Source organism: Heterodontus francisci, chromosome 37, assembly GCF_036365525.1.
Source record: "Heterodontus francisci isolate sHetFra1 chromosome 37, sHetFra1.hap1, whole genome shotgun sequence".
Classification (NCBI taxonomy): Eukaryota; Metazoa; Chordata; class Chondrichthyes; order Heterodontiformes; family Heterodontidae; genus Heterodontus; species Heterodontus francisci.
Genome location: NC_090407.1, coordinates 24,514,130 through 24,530,539, shown reverse-complemented (window position 1 = coordinate 24,530,539; position 16,410 = coordinate 24,514,130). Strand labels below are relative to the sequence as shown.

At 44.6% G+C, this 16,410-nt stretch overlaps 2 protein-coding genes across 5 annotated transcripts in view; both read left to right on the top strand.

The window, feature by feature from the left end:
• The window catches only part of nbl1 (NBL1, DAN family BMP antagonist), a 33,599-nt gene extending 28,983 nt beyond the window's left edge, over positions 1 to 4,616 (top strand). For all 4 annotated transcript variants that reach the window (XM_068016790.1, XM_068016792.1, XM_068016789.1 and 1 more), the window contains 2 exons: positions 995 to 1,106; positions 4,000 to 4,616. In XM_068016790.1, the coding sequence (XP_067872891.1) occupies positions 995 to 1,106; positions 4,000 to 4,230 (343 nt within the window). In that variant the 3' untranslated portion in view covers positions 4,231 to 4,616. The remainder of the gene's footprint in view (positions 1 to 994; positions 1,107 to 3,999) is intronic.
• A 7,679-nt stretch (positions 4,617 to 12,295) lies between these two features.
• On the top strand, positions 12,296 to 16,345 carry htr6 (5-hydroxytryptamine (serotonin) receptor 6). Its single transcript, XM_068016996.1, has 3 exons — positions 12,296 to 13,027; positions 13,922 to 14,080; positions 15,911 to 16,345. Exons 1-3 carry the CDS (start codon positions 12,296 to 12,298, stop codon positions 16,343 to 16,345), a joined length of 1,326 nt encoding a protein of 441 aa, XP_067873097.1.
• The last annotated feature ends 65 nt before the right edge of the window (positions 16,346 to 16,410 follow it).

Genomic DNA, 16,410 nt, shown 5'->3' with positions numbered 1-16,410 from the left:
CAGTGACTCAAAACATCCCAGCCAGATGGTAGCAAGGGGTGAGAAGCTGGAAAGCATTTAAACCCAGTGTTGCTGATTCCGAGTCTTCAACTGTTTGGTAGCTGAACTCGGCAGCTGGATCTCTGAATGCATTGATGAGTTTTCAGTTGCCTGCTTCTCTGGTGGCGGATATGGTGCATCTGCCCTTCATCTGGCTGAGCACTTAGCGAGTACTGGCTGCTTTTTCTGTTCTCTTGGCTTATTCAAGGTGTGAACAAGTACTTCAGTACCAGTACCCAGTGACACAGTGATGGACTGCTGTCTTCCTAGAACTGCAACTTGTAAAAGGCATTATTAGAACATGACAGGGAATTTGAGGTCACAGTGCTCATATGAAGAGTTGTGACACTTGTTTCATTGTGAAGTTCTGACATTGTGGTAGAGAGGGGAGATGAGGAAAAATGTTTTCACCCAGAGGGTGGTCGAGGTCTGGAACTCACTGCCTGATAGGGTAGTTGAGGCAGAAACCCTCAACTCATTTAAAAGGAGTCTGGATATGTATCTCAAGTGCCGTAATCTGCAGGGCTACGGACCAAATGCTGGAAAGTGGGATTAGGATGGGTGGAACGTTTTTCAGTCGGCACAGACACGATGGGCCAAGTGGCCTCTTTCTGTGCCGCAAACTTTTTATGATTCTATTTATTTTGTTGTAGTGTCTGTGAGTGTCTCATTCACTCAAATATTATAAGTAATATTGTTGAACAGCCTGCCAACGCTGGGTATCTGGACTCACATGTGAAGAATGGTCCACTGATTGAGGGAATTGATCAAGAGCAAACAAAAAGTGTGAAAAACTCCACCTCACCTCAGCTTCCAGGTTTAGTTGAACAGTAATTATTGAATTATCAGCTGATGGGATTGATCTAGTTTTATTTCAGCCAAAAAAGTGAATATCCTGTTTATAAGATCAATTTAAATGATATAATAACATACCCTATTATATTCCCTCCCTCAGAGCATGCCTTGGCCAGTGTTTCAGCTACAGTGTGCCCAATACTTTTCCGCAGTCCACTGAATCCCTCGTTCACTGCGACTCCTGCATGCCAGCACAGTCCATGTGGGAAATTGTAAGTAACTGCTTGCCTCCTTGTCTGATTATGCACAGCTTCCCAGTCTGGTTAAATGCAATCTGTCTAATCCTCTGAGTCTCTCTTACCTGATTTTTATTTTCAATTCTTTCATGGGATGTGAGCATTGCTGGCAAGGCCAGCATTTGTTGCCTGTCCCTAATTGCCCTTGAGAAGGTATCAGTGAGCCGCCTTCTTGACTGCTGTAGTCCACCTGGAGTTCCAGGATTTTGATCCAGTGACAGTGAAGGAACGGTGATATAGTTCCAAGTCAGGATGGTGTGTGGCTTGGAGGGAACTTGCAGGTGGTGGTGTTCTCATGCATTTGCTGCCCTTGTCCTGGGGGTAGAGGTTGCATGTTTGGAAGGTGCTGTCGAAATATTCTTGGTGAGTTGCTGCAGTGCATCTTGTATATGGTACACACTGCTGCCACTGTGCGTCGGTGGTGGAGGGACTGAATGTTTAACTTTGTGGATGGGGTGCCAATCAAGCATACCAATTTGTCCTAGATAGTTTTGAGCTTCTTGAGTGTTGTTGGAGCCACACTCATCCAGGCAAATGCAGAGTATTCCACTGCACTCCTGAGTTGTGCCTTGTAAATGGTGGCCAGGTTTTGGGGAGTCAGGAGGTGAGTTACTCGCCTCAGAACTCCTAGCCTCTGATCTGCTGCTGTAGCCACAGTATTTAATGGCTGGTCCAGTTCAGTTTCTGGTCAATGGTAACCCCCAGGATGTTGATAATTGGGGATTCAGCGATGTTGTTGCTGTTGAATGTCAAGGGGAAATGGTTAGATTCTGTCTTGTTGGAGATCATCATTGTCTGGCAGTTTTGTAGTGTGAATGTTACTTGCCACTTATCAGCCCAAGCCTGAATGTTGTCCAGGTCTTGCTTCATCTGAACACGGACTGCTTCAATATCTCAGGAGTTCCGACTGGAACTGAACATTGTGCAATCATCAGTGAACGTCATCACTTCTGACCTTATGGTGGAGGGAAGGTCATTGATGAAGAAGCTGTCATGCGAGCCCCCACCTGCCAAGAATGAGGCACACATTATTTTGTCACATGAACATTAAAAACTTAAAATTGCCGCTGGGAAGAAAAGAAGGCCTATTACAAGGGGTTTCCAAACCACTGACTGGAAAGACATTTGCATAGTAACAGACTGTACTTAGAATGGACATTGGGGCCACTCCCTGCTCCAATTTAATCCACAATGGACTTTTGATTACCAGACGTTGAAGATGGAGCGGCTAGCATTCCAGGTTAACTGCTAAGATGGCCGAATACACAAACAGCCGTGGTCAGACCAGTTTAGTCACATGACTAACTAACTGTTGGAGTTTTTTGAATTTGAACTTACGACAGAGATTTTGAACTCAGAAAGCTCTTTGCTCCTGGACTGAGAACATCTCTCTTGTCTGCTCCCATCTCTTTCTCATGGAACTGAAGACCAATTGAAGACACATGAACCCCAAGAGAGAAAAGTCTCCTCCAGTGAACAAGGTTTAAGAAGAATACTGGGCCCCAAAGAAAAGCAAGACTAACTACAATCAAGGACTACAGCGAGCTTGAAGCACAAAAAAAATCCCTCTTCAGAGATTGTCTGAAACTTTTTTTCTTTTTTTCTCTTTTCTGTCTCCATTTGCATGTGCATATCGCATATGCATGCTAGCGTGGGGCATGCCGTGTATCCATAGGCGTTAACTGAATTAGAGTTTAAGTTTAAGGTTTAATAAATTTCATTTTTCTTCTTTAAACCTGAGAAAACCTGGTTGTGCTCATTTCTTTGCCTTATAATCGGAAAGTGGTGAACAAGGATTCACCAAGGGGGAGTTCAAAACAGAGTGTTTAATAAGTAAACCCTGTTACAATAAGACCAGGTGAAGACAGTAAAAAATCCCTAGTTTTAACACAGCTAAAGATGGTTGGGCCTAGGACACTACCCTGAGGAACTCCTGCAGTGATGTCCTGGGACTGAGATGATTGACCTCCAACAACCACAATCATTTTCCTTTGTGCTTGGTATGACTGCAACTAGTGGAATGTTTTCCCCCTGATTCCCACTAACTTCAATTTTGCTCGGGCTCCTTGATGCCATATTCGGTCAAATGCTGCCTTGATGTCAAGGGCAGTCACTCTCACCTCCCCTCCTGAGTTCATCTCTTTTGTCCATGTTTGAACCAAGGCTGTAATGAGGTCAGGAGCCAAGTGGCTCTGGCAGAACCCAAACTGCTATTGCTATCTAAGTGCCGCTTGATAGCACTACCGATGACACCTTTCATCACTTTGCTGATGATCGAGAGGAGGCTGATGGCGTGGGAATTGGTCGGGTTGGTTTTGTCCTGCTTTTTGTGGATAGGACATGCCTGAGTAATTTTTCGCAATGTCTGGTAGATGCAAGTGTTGCACAGTGTTCTACATCCACAATCTCAATGCAGTTACATTTTTTGCGCTACACCCTTTCTTATCTCTCTGCATTTTGTCTATATCTATGGTCAGCACCCCTCTGACCTTTCCCTCTGTTGTTCCTCCAAATATCCTATCCCACGTACTCATCCTCTCCCCTTACAGTTTCATTGTTCTGAAATAAAGACTCATCACACTGTCTCCCACTCTTTAACTCATTCATCTCCAGGACCTCAAAACTGTGAAACTCCTCACCACCACCACCCCACCCCCCCGACCCCAGTCTTCCCAAACTCCTGCAGTCGGCAGCCTTTTAAAACCTAAGCTTGGGAATACCTAGTTATTGCGTCCTGAATTACCTCCTCTTCTCTTTCTTCACCCTTTCTGCTTTCCTGCTGTTCATCTGGGTTCTTAAATAGCAATTAATTAAAAAAAACGAAAAATTTGAAATGCTGAATTAAAGATGTTCATGGTTTGTGTTACAGGTCAAGTTGGAATGTCCTGGCAATGAGGAAATGCCCAGAGTGGACAAACTAGTGGAGAAAATTGTACACTGCAGCTGCCAGGCATGTGGAAAGGAACATCATCAAGATTCCCAACTTTTTAATGTAATTCTAAAAGAGGAAGAGGCCTCTCCCCTAGACGTGGGTGAATCCCCTCAGATTGTTCACCATGACGAACAAGTTGCTCTCAAACATGGCAGACAGGACGACTAGCAAAATAGAGACTTTGACACGAGAAGCAAAAAGATGAAGTTGTGGTATAAAATTTTAGTTTGTTTTATTTGTTGAACTTTAGAGAGAAAATCAAAATATAACAAAATTTTAAAATCCGTACAGACTTATTTAAGGAGAAAGTCTTTAAAGAATGCCATTTGTTGTAGAAATTAAGCAGGAATCCCAATCAAATACTAATATATACCTCACCAAGATCCAGCAAAGTATAATTAGAATTTGGTGATCAGTGTTGGGTTCACAATGTCTGTAATTAGTAAGTCTGTTTTTTTTTATACCACAGAAATCCCTGTGTGTAGCCATTTCAAGCTTACAACTGTTTGTATATAAAATTACAGTTTATAAATCTTGTAAACTTTTTTCCAAAATCCTCCTTTCATTTAATTTTCTGGTCATCAAAGACAAGAGAGCAGAAACAACACAGGAAGACAGACAGACACACACACATACGGACAGAGACAGACAGGCACACATGTAGAAACAAAGGAAAACAAACAGGGAGGCACACACATAGACAGAGAAAGACAGAGACATACACACAAATGGAGTAGACAGATTGGGACACACATACACAGACAGGGACAGACAAGCAGAGCAAACAGACACAGAGAGAGAGACAGAAAGTTAGAGAGAGACAAATTAAGACACTGCACCCACACATTTAAAATTTTAAGATAAAGTTGTGTATAATGAATGTGTATTTTTGACATGTAAGGAGCACTGAAAATGTGATGGTTTGGAACAGTTTGGAACACTGAATCACTGAGCCTCTGGTTTGATGGATAATGTATGTGTGGTGTGGCTGCTAAGGCAAACAGACCACAAAGTTTCCAGCTTTGGTCCTAACTCTGTTTAGTTTGATGTGGAGTACCCATAACATCTAAACCAGGGAAAGGAAAAAAGGTTGGTTAAGGTTTCCATTCCTGATCACTATCCAGTGGCCCCTGCTGGAAAATGCATGTGTGAATATCAGGTGAGAACAGGATTGTCCTTGGCTGTGATGCCCCTCATGATGGAATAGCCTACTGACAGTCACTGCTCAAGTTCTTGGGAAGAATGCCTACCTGGATGAGATACCAGCGGGTGACCAGTGCCCACAGAACTGTATCCAGCAAGAGTCACTCTATTCTACAGAAAAGTGAAAGGACGGAAGGGTGGAAAGAAACATGGGAAGGGCGTAAATATTTCTCATAATATTTTATACCGTTGTGTTCTTCTGTTCGAATTCTGTACTTGTATTTTTCCTTTTTTATAAACTGCGTGATTTTATTCTAATGGATTCTATCTAATTCCCTTCTCTGAGTCTATAAAGTTAAACTCGGATTGCAGGGGTCAGATTTAACTCACCGAGGAGCAACCAGATAGTTAAAATGAAGTATGGAAATTGTCCACTCCTTTCCCCAATCTGGCCCATTGCAATTTCAAACATGCAGATTGGGCTCCAATTACATTATCTGCCATTTCAACTTGAGGCCTGAACAAGGGAGCCATGGTGACTTCCCAGCTAGGAAAAACCTTCCAGAACAAAAAGCAACCAAAGCCAGACAGAAGTGCTGCTCCAGCTCCCACGAGGAAACCTTGGGCCTCCTCTGCTCCAGGTTTCCCACCATCCTGACTCTGCTGAGATTTTCCTCCTCAGAGTGCATACCTTGTGCAGAGGACTGTTCCCCTGGGTCTTTGGCAGTGCTGGCTTCCTGCTGCCTGATCTTATTGGCTGATTTTCTTGGCTATATTTGTGAGCAGCATGCTAATGAGGCCCAGCTGTTATAATCAGTCAAACCTGCCTACTGTTGCTCCTGGATGGGCATAGTCGCTACCTTGGCTGCATTCCTGCCCAAGATTAAAATTGAGTCCGCAGTGTATCCTGAGATACTGTGTTTATAAATGGGGATTTAACTGATCCCAGCTGGGGCAGTGGTAGGGGTGCTACAATGCATCTTGGTGAGGGAAGAAAAAATCAGTACTGGTTCCTGCTCCAAATCACCAACTAGGGATCCCTGCAGAAAGCATGCATTATAGATAGTGGAGTTGGAGAGGAATGGAGTTGGACTTCACCATAATGACCCCAGTGCCCAAATAGCCTGATAATGTTCACTGTCAGCTTTTCATTGTAAAGAATGACTAGTTGGTGAGGTATCAGAGGACTGCAGGCTTATCTTAGGAGCAATGTTCTATCATCAAATCTGTTGATTACAGTAGTTCACAGTTTCTTACTATTCTCTGACATCTAAACTGAGATACTTGGCAGCTATATCTGTACCTAGCTAATACTAATTCTTACCATTTCCAGTAACTAGGGTCTTTATTCACACCATGCAAAGAATTGATGGGTATATTAATTAGTGATTGTGTGCTGGGTGCAACTGGAGACTTATATGGTGGGACTCCATAGGACTTTGGTTACTAAATTTATGTCATCTCCAGCACTACATTGTCCAAACTGTTCCTTGTGCACCTTGGCTATTCCACCCCCAAAGCCTTGGCAACTCAACTTTTATTCACATTCATATTTCTTATTCACTGAGTTGTCTGTATAAATTTCATAGAGTGAAGCTTTGGAAAAGGCTATTGCCTGAATCACAGTTGAGTTCTAAACATAGGCACAGGGACAGAAAGATATACCTACACGAATTGAAACATATCTTTACCCTTTTTATGGGCCTGAGAACACCATGGCAGGCAGCTAAATGAATCACAAAGAGATAGTTTGATAATACTTGGTTTCAACCATGGGTCGGTGGTAGCACACTTGCTTTGGAGTCAGAAGGTTGTACAGTCAAGCCACACCTCCAGAAACTTAAGCATAAGATCCAATTTGACACTTTTGTGCAGTACTACAGGAGTGCTACACGGTTGGAGATGCTGTTTTCAGCTGAGACATTAAACCGAGGCCAACTTTGCCCTCAGGTGGACACAAAACCTCCCCATAGCTCTATTTCAAAGAGCTGGGGAGTTCTCCCTGGTGTCCCGACTGAGATTTATCCGTCAACCAACATCACTTAAAAAAAAAACAGTCTGGACGTTATTACGAAGGTGGAATTACCTGATGCAAATGCAGACTTCTCTGCATGCAAATTGCCTGCCATGTTCTCTATGTTACAACAGTGGCTACACATTGAAAAAACTTAATTGGTTGTAAAGTATTTTGGGATGTCCTGAGGTTGTGAAAGGCACTATGTTAATACAAGTCCCTTTATCTTATGCAGTAGGAAATGGATGTATAATTTTTGTTGTTCAAGCACAGTAATTCTTTTTAGTATAAACAAAGCATTGTCTTTCTAATTAGGTTACAAGCCATTTTAGTAATTATAGTCAATTCAGAAACTCATACATTTTCATACCAAACAAATATGCTTCAATTGTATCATAGTGACACCTCCAGCTGTAGGAGTGACTCTGAATTGAGGTGAGCTTCTGACCACATATCCTCTCCATCACCAGGAGCATCTGTTTCCACCTCCATAACCTCATTCTTCTTGGCCCTGACTGAACTCATCTGCTGCTGAAACCTTCATCCGCGCTTTTGTTATCTTTAGACTTGACTATTCCAATGCTCTCCTGGCTGGCCTCCCACCTCTATAAATCTGAGCTTAACCAAAACTCTGCTGCCTGTATTCTAAATCACACCAAATCCCATTCACCCATCATCCCTGTGCTACATTGACTCCTGGTCCAGCAGTGCCTTGAGAAGGGAAATGTTACGAAGGTGGAATTAAGCAGTGTGATTGGAGGATATGGGGGTCAGAAGCTCAGCTCGGGGCCAACTGGATGCCAAAGTTGTGGATAGACTGGTTAAGCCCGAGACATTGGCCAGGGAAGGGGATGGAATTGGTGCCATGGGAACAGTGGTGGGGGCCAAAGACAATGGCTTCTGTCTTCCAAGTGTTTAATTAGAGGAAATTGTAGCTCATCCAGGGTTGGATATCAGAGAAGCAGTCTGACAACACAAAGGCAGTGGAGGGGGTCAAGAGATTTGGTGGTGAGATAGAGCTGGATATCATCAGTATACATGTGGGACCTGACGTCATGTTTTCAGATGATGTCATTGAGGGGCAGCACGTAGATAAGAAATAGGAAGGGATCAAGAATAACTCCTTGAAGGACTTCAAAGGTAGTGGTGTAGGTGCAGGAAGTGAAGTCATTACATGTGATTTTCTAGATATGACCGGACAGGTAAGAGTGGAATTATCAAGGGTAGTCCCACTCAGCTGGACAATGGAGGAGTTGATGGTGGATGCCATAATCAACTGTGTCAAGGCTGAAGAGAGGTAGAGAAGAATGCGGAGGCTTAGTGCATCATGGCCCAGTTATTTGTGACTTTGTTTAGGGCAGTTTTAGTGCTGTGGCTGGGGCAGAAACCTGATTGTAGAGATTCAAACATAGCATTGCAGAAAAGATGAAAATGGATTTGAGAGGCAGTAATACTTTCATGAACTTTGGAGAGGAGAGGATGATAACAGTAGATTTGAAGTACAAACGAAAGACATTGACGGACAGGAAAAGAGCAGCTGGTCTATGAAGCCTGCCCCAAACCATAACGGCTGGATCATTAGGGCTAAAGACTTCTTCCCATCTCCCGAACTCCTACCCATCCTTGTAGTCATATGATCTGGGAGATGCAGAAGAAAAACTCAGGGCCAGCCATTAAGGAAAAAAAACTCTCATCTTCTCAGGTGATCAAAACCAGGAGATCACATCTAAATGGATCATGTCTATTTGGATTTTAAGAAAGCCTTTGACAAAGTACTACAGAAAACACTGTTTAACAAAATTGAGGCTCATGGAATGGAAGGGTCAGTGTCAGCTTGGATAACAAATTAGCTTAAGGACAGAAAACAGCAAATTGTGGTAAATGGTTGTTTTTCAGACTGGAGGATGGTAGACAGTGGTGTTCCCCAAGACTTGGATATTGGAATACAGATTAAAATTTCAAAATTTGTCTATGATACCAAATCTGGAGGTGTGGCAAACAGTGAGGATGATACCAAGCAACTGCAACAGGACATAGGCCAGCCAAATTGGCAGACAAGTGGCAGATGGATTTTAATACAGAGATGCATTTGGCAGAAGGGATAGGGAGAGACAATATAAACTAAGTGGCACACTTTTAAAGAGTGTCCGGGACAAAGGGCCTGGGGGTTCATGTGCCTCGATCGTTCAAGGTGGCAGGACATATTGAGAGAGTAGATTGCAAAGCATATGGGATATTGGGATGCAAAAATAGAGATATTGAGTACAAACGCAGGGAAGTTATGCTGAACCTTTATAAAGCTCTGGTTAAGCCACAACTAGAGTATTGTGTCCAGTTCTGATCATGACACTTTAGGAAGGATGTGAGGGTCCTTGAGAAGGTCCAGAGGAGATTTACCAGAATGGTTCCAGGGATGAGGGATTTTAGCTACAAGGTTAGATTATTTATTTATTTATTTTTATTTAGAGATACAGCACTGAAACAGGCCCATTGGCCCACTGAGTCTGTGCCGACCAACAACCACCCATTTATACTAACCCTGCAGTAATCCCATATTCCCTACCACCTGCCTACACTAGGGGCAATTTACAATGGCCAATTTACCTATCACCTGCCAGTCTTTGGCTGTGGGAGGAAACCGGAGCACCCGGAGGAAACCCATGCAGACACAGGGAGAACTTGCAAACTCCGCACAGGCTGTACCCAGAATTGAACCCGGGTCCCTAGGTGCGGTGCTAACCACTGCGCCACTGTGCCGCCCATTGGAGAAGCTGGGGTTGTTCTCTTTTGAGCAGAGGAGATTGAGGGGAGATTTGATGGAGGTGTACAAGATTATGAAGGTTTAGATAGGGTAGACAAAGAAAAGCTGTCCCTATTAGCTGATGGTACAAGGACCAGGGGACACAGATTGAAGGTTTTGGGTAAGAGATACAAGGGGAATGTGAGGAAGAACTGTAATGACCTCAAACTTGCTGTCTACGAGGGTGGTGGAAGCAGAGACTATGATTTCAAAAGGAAATGGGATGGGCACTTGAGGGAAATAGACTTGCAGGGCTATGGGGATCGAGCAGGGTAATGGGACTGATTGGATTGCTCAGCAGAGAGCTGGTGTGGCCTTAATGGGCTGAATGGCCTACTTCTGTGCCATTATGACTTTGACATGGATCAGTGTTATCTATACATTTACCTTCTATATGATGTGATCTCTGCCCCAGTGAGGAACTGGTCCAGCTCCCTCTTGAAAGTGTACAGAGAGTCAGCACTGACCACACCAGCCGACAATGTATTCTAGAGGTTCACTACTCTGTGGGAAAAGAATTGTCTAACATCCAGTGTTAAATGGAAAGGGTCAGTACCTGGGGAGAGGGAACAGTTTAAAATATCAGCTAACAGAGAAACTGGGTTATCAACAGTTTAGTGGGAAATCGAGTGGAGACAGCAGGTTGATAGGTCCCATGGACAAGCTGAGTGTAGAAAGTGCTTGAGGGAAGAAAGAAGAGAAACTCGAGAAAGATATGCGTTTGTGGCTAGGGAAAGAGGGAACCTTATCTTGATGGGCAAGGGGAAGGGAGGAATTTGGCAGAGGCAGCTGAAAGGTGGTCTCAACCTTAGTGACTATCATGTGAGGTCTAATGGCAAGTGGGGGTAATTGGAGGAAAGGTAAGGCAGGCTGAAACCTGCTCTGATGCCCTTAGAAGTTGAAAGCTCCTAATCTCACTTAGGCAAAGTACTGGAGGGAAGTTGGTGTCGCTCCCCGAGCATGAATCAGTTTTCAGGGAAGAGATGAGGGGAGCAAAATAAAGGGTATGAGCTCGAATTAAATGGATGACGGAAACTTCCCCTCCTGTTGAGGAATAGGGAGCGTTCTGTGTCATTCCTTTTATTTCCACTCTCCTTCCAAGTATTAGATTTTCTAATTACATATTTTCCAAACCTCGTTTCACGTGGAGCGGCGAAGTCGCTCACCTACACATCAATGTGTTTCCACAAACCTGCAATGATTAAATACCTAAACCCGGTTGGCAGCCAGAGGGATGAGAGGTTAGTCAGTAACTGAGCAGAATTATCCCCGATTAATGAGACTGCCCGCTGATTTCCTTTTCTGGGAGGGTGAGCATTCTGTTTAAGATGTGGGAATCCTGAACATTTTGAAAGTAGATTCAAAAAATACCTCCAACTTCTATCCGTACAACTGCACAACCGGAGGCACTTTAACCACCGTTTGTATCAGCGCCAGTCAGTGTTTTAAGTTATTTTATTGTTGGAGGGGATTCAGGAAGATGATCCCAGCTCTAGAGAGGTGGAGAAACTCTGACTCCCTCTTGTTGAGGTTTCTGTTGGGCTACTTTTCTCAGCTGCTGTGTTGGCTTTTCCAGTTGGCTGCAGGTTTCTGCTGGGACAGAGGTTGAGTTGGTTTCATCCCTTTTCTTGCCTTTGGTAACCATTGACTGGGACTTTGCTCCCTCAATGTTCCAGTGGGTTAATTGTCACAAACCAATTTCTACTTCGACTTGTTAATTTTTCTCCCCAACACAATTGTGTCCAATAAAATAGCGGTCAGTTCCTCTCATCACCCACATTTCTTGCGGATCAGTGAAAACTTCGGAATTAACCAGTTCCATATATTTGCTTATTAAAGAAAATCTTTCAGTCTGGATGTATCTCATTAACAGACTCAATCCTTTGTCAATTTTTTTCTCTCCCATCTAATTATCTAATATATAAAACGATTATAGCCAAGAACAAACCTTTGCATAAGTTAAAACTGAACTTGAAGGAATTAATTAGACAGGAATTCTGAATTCTAACCCCATCGAGTCTGTTCCCTACATCGCTGCTCAGACACTCGAGTATTTTGCGTGTTTTCTGTGCAACTACCATCACTTTTCGATCCACATTTAAGAGCCGCAGTTGCAACCGGAAAGCAGACGCCGTGTGGCACCCTTGGCAGGTCGAACTGTTGCATGTGTCTGCTCCTGTTACACACTCGCTGCTCGGCTCTGCATCCCTGCCAGATGTGAAAGACAATTCCCCAAGCTGGTTTTGTTGTTTCACCGTTTTCATTCACCTCTGCACATGGAAAGGGGACTGTCCGTCGAGGGCAACGGCACCAAGCTCGAGGAGCGGACGGCTCAGGAGGGCAATGAATGGATCGCAGCCTTTCTCTGTCTCATCATCATCCTGACCACCGCCGGCAATTTTCTCCTGATTTTGCTGATTTTTACACAGCGCTCTCTGCGCAACACTTCCAATTACTTCCTGGTCTCCCTTTTCATGTCTGACCTGATGGTGGGTTTGGTTGTGATGCCCCCGGCAATGCTGAATGAACTATATGGAAGATGGGTGTTGGAGAGTGACTTCTGCTCCATCTGGTACTCCTTTGATGTTATGTGTTGTAGCGCTTCCATTCTCAACCTTTGTGTGATCAGCCTGGACAGATACTTTCTCATCATCTCCCCCCTGAAATACAAACTGCGGATGACTTCTTGCCGAGCTCTTTTTCTCATATCCACCACCTGGACCCTGGCCGCCTTGGCTTCCTTCTTGCCCATTGAGATGGGATGGCATGAGATGGACTTTGATGTTCGGGCTTTCAACGTCACCCTTGAGGTGGAGGGTGAAGGGGCTCAGTGTAGGCTCTTGGTCAGCCTTCCCTACGCTCTCATAGCCTCCTGTCTCACATTCTTCCTGCCCTCTGTAGCCATCTCCTTCACCTACTGCCGAATCCTGCTGGCTGCCAGAAAGCAAGCGGTGCAAGTGGCCTCTTTGACTACCAATGTGGCCACCACTTCTGATGACCCTGTGCAGGTAATGCAGCCTCTTTCATAAATAGCATATGGATTTGTCTGAGAAATTGCCCTCACTGAAGACCCCGGGATGGCATTAAACAGGTAGAGATGGGGGGGGGGGGGGGGGGGTGGCTGCCAGTTTAGACAGAATCTAAATAAATGATCAGAATGACGGACTATTTGGGGAATGAGAAGGTGGATCTATTGAAATCCAGTCTCCCATTGCACTGCAGCTGACGGGGTGGTTTTATTCAACAACCAACAGCTGAACCCAGAGGAGGGCGGTGGGGGTGGGGGGGGGGGGGGGGTGGGGGTGGTAAACTATTCTTCGGCCACTGCAATCGGATTGAAACCAATTGCAATAGGAGCTTGAGACTGACCACTAGCGCCAGGCCGGAGCGGGAGCTGGACTTTCAGCACCTCAGACAGCGACCTCCCAGTCCGCCCACTGCAGACTGATCAGCTGCGGATCGGAAACCCCTTCTCAGCACAGGTCACTCTCTACCTGGGCAAATGGTTTCTTTCCCCATCGCGTCCACAATTAAGTCTGACCATACACGGTTCAAACATATTGAGCGAACTAGATTGAGCGAAAAACACTTTAAAATCCAATATTTGCATTTTTTTTTGGGCTCTGCCAACTTTTTAACGTTAATAGTTAATTTAAAAAAAGCTCCAATTTTAAATCACCGAACCGACCAAACTACCTCGGCCACACATTTAATCTCCAGACAAGTGACGCCATAAAAACCCCAGGACTAGGAATTGTACACGCGTAGAGAGAACCTGTAGGTTTTTATTGACTGTTTTATGGCATTGTTTTATATACTTAAGCCCTGCTCGGAGTTCCCTTTGGTGATGTCCATGTCTAGATCATCTCTCGCTCAGATTCTGCCTCTGTTTTTATTTCCAGGTCCCGGGAGCTCAGAATCCATCAGCAAGAACCAGCGACAGTAGAAAATTTACAACCAAACACAGTAAGAGGGCTTTGAAAGCCAGCCTGACTCTGGGAGTTTTACTGGGAATGTTCTTTGTGGCCTGGCTGCCATTCTTTGTGGCCAATGTGACGCAGGTGAGCATGTTTCAGAGCTGAGGACGAGAATCACAAGTCTCCCGCTGACAGGAATCCCTCGACACCGAGACAATCTAAGCAGGAACTCTCATTTCAAAGCTGTGTTCTGTGGCCCCTTTTAACCAGTTGGTGTCCAATCCACTCCATTCGATGGCCTCTTCACTATGATAGATGAAACGGAGAGGGTGCTAAATGAAATCTTAATCCAATTTCCAATAAGTGCCGGTCCAGAGAACTATACAAGTCACGATTTCGAGGTAAATCGCTAATCTAATTCCGAGACCTCAACAAGAAACCCGGCTGGCCCACTAACCATTAACTATATAGGAGGGCTGTATGAAGGTAATAGCAGTGTGAACTTTACATTCGCCAGCGTTGTACTTTACCTGGGATTAATTTATACTAAACTGGCATTACAAATGGGAGAAATAAGGTGGTTAAGGCATATGGAATCCTTTCCTTTATTAGCCGAGGTATAGAATATACCAGGGAGGTTATGCTGGAACTGTATAAATCATTGGTTCGGCCACAACTTGAGTACAGTGAGTAATACGTCACCTCATTACAGAAAGGATGTAATTGCACTGGAGAGGGACAGAGAAGATTTACAAGGATGTTGCCAGGACTGGAAAAATGTAGCTATGAGGAAAGATTGGATAGGCCGGGGTTGCTCTCCCTGAAACGGAGTAGGCCCAGGGAGATCTGATTGAAATATACAACATTTTGAGGGGCCTGGATAGAGTGGATGTGAAGGGCCTATTCACCTTAGCAGAGAGGTCAGTGACTAGGAGGCATACATTTTAAGTGATTGGTAGAAAGATTAGAGGCAAGATGAGGAAAAGTTTTTTCACCCAGAGGGTGGTGGGGGTCTGGAACTCACAGCCTAAAAGGAGTCTGGATATGCATCTCAAGTACTGTAATCTGCAGGGCCAGGGACCAAATGCTGGAAGGTGGGATTAGAATGGGTTAATCATTTTTTTGGCTGGCACAGACACGATGGGCCAAGTGGCCTCTTGCTGTGCTGTAAACGTTCTATGATTCTGTGAAATGTCATTCCCTGGCATTGAACAGCCCATTTCTCTCTGATTGGCGTCTGCCAATCGGTGCATCTATCTTTGTGTGTGCGTTTCCACTTCTGACCGTGTGTCTCTCTCTTGCTTTCTGTCTGTATCTACGCTAACCTGTCTGTCTCTGTGTTGTGTGAATGTATTTATTTGTATTACTGTCTCTTTCTCCCTCTCGCTCTGCCTCATCCTTTGTCTCTATCTCTCATACATGCAAAACACATTTTCATTATCATAAAAAAGCGCCCCGAAAAACAAGGCGAGATGTGACCCATGACACTGGAGTCTCAGTACACTGAGCGTTTTCCAAATCTTCGCAAAACCATATGTCAAATCTCGAACCTATATAATAATTTCTGCCTGAAATATTGAACAGGATCCCTGGATCTCAGCCTCTTTGCTGGAAAGAACAAAATATAAGATTTTCTGAAAAGGTATTTCTAAATGCCCCAAATCACAGCAAAGCCCACTCGGAAGCTTCTCATTCTCCGGTATTCCTGGGGCTGCCTGGGTTTGACCAATGTGCAGTAAAGACAGATCAGGATATTAATAAGCAGCTCATTTTCATCGTTTTATTTATCTGTGTTTTCCCCCCCTGCTCCAGCCAAGGCTAGGATTTACGAATTTTGAATCAATATAAATTGTAATTTCAACGGGATCTCAGTTTTCTCTCAGGCTGCTGAGCCGAAATCACTGAAGCTGCTTTATTAACTGTGTTGTATTTTTACCACTATCTGCCGTTTAACAGTGTGTCTCTTGCCTGCAGGCGGTTTGTGATTGTGTCCCAGCCCTACTCTTTGATGTATTGACCTGGCTCGGCTACTGTAACAGCACCATGAACCCCATCATCTACCCTCTCTTCATGCGGGACTTCAAACGGGCCATGGCCAAGTACCTGCCCTGTTGCCGACGATGGTGGGAGCGGCGACCGAGTGTCGTGTCCTTCTCCATGAGAAACTCCAACAGCGCCCCTCGGTTGGGGATGACCCTCAGAAATATGCTGGCTCTCCGGCCAGAAACAGACTCCGCAGAGTCTGTGATCCAGGTGAACGACCACATCGTCCTCCCAGCCGGCAAGGAACACAAGGTGACCGAAGACAAGGTCTTGGAAGCCACGGAGGCGGATTCATTGCATCTCTTTGATCTGGAACAAACTGCTCAGGAATTCCAGGTAAACCAGCTGAACACACCAATGGACTAGAGATATCGCTCTCCATGGGCTGGAGTCAGATAGCACCCAATGGATTGTACACAGTTGTCCTCCAT

Bases quoted from the DNA above. Each gene is read 5' to 3' on its own strand.
- htr6 (XM_068016996.1), top strand. From the start codon at position 12,296: ATGGAAAGGGGACTGTCCGTCGAGGGCAACGGCACCAAGCTCGAGGAG. The intron at 13,028-13,921 runs GTAATGCAGCCT...TTTTATTTCCAG, and splicing joins CTTCTGATGACCCTGTGCAG to GTCCCGGGAGCTCAGAATCC. The intron at 14,081-15,910 runs GTGAGCATGTTT...TCTTGCCTGCAG, and splicing joins TTGTGGCCAATGTGACGCAG to GCGGTTTGTGATTGTGTCCC.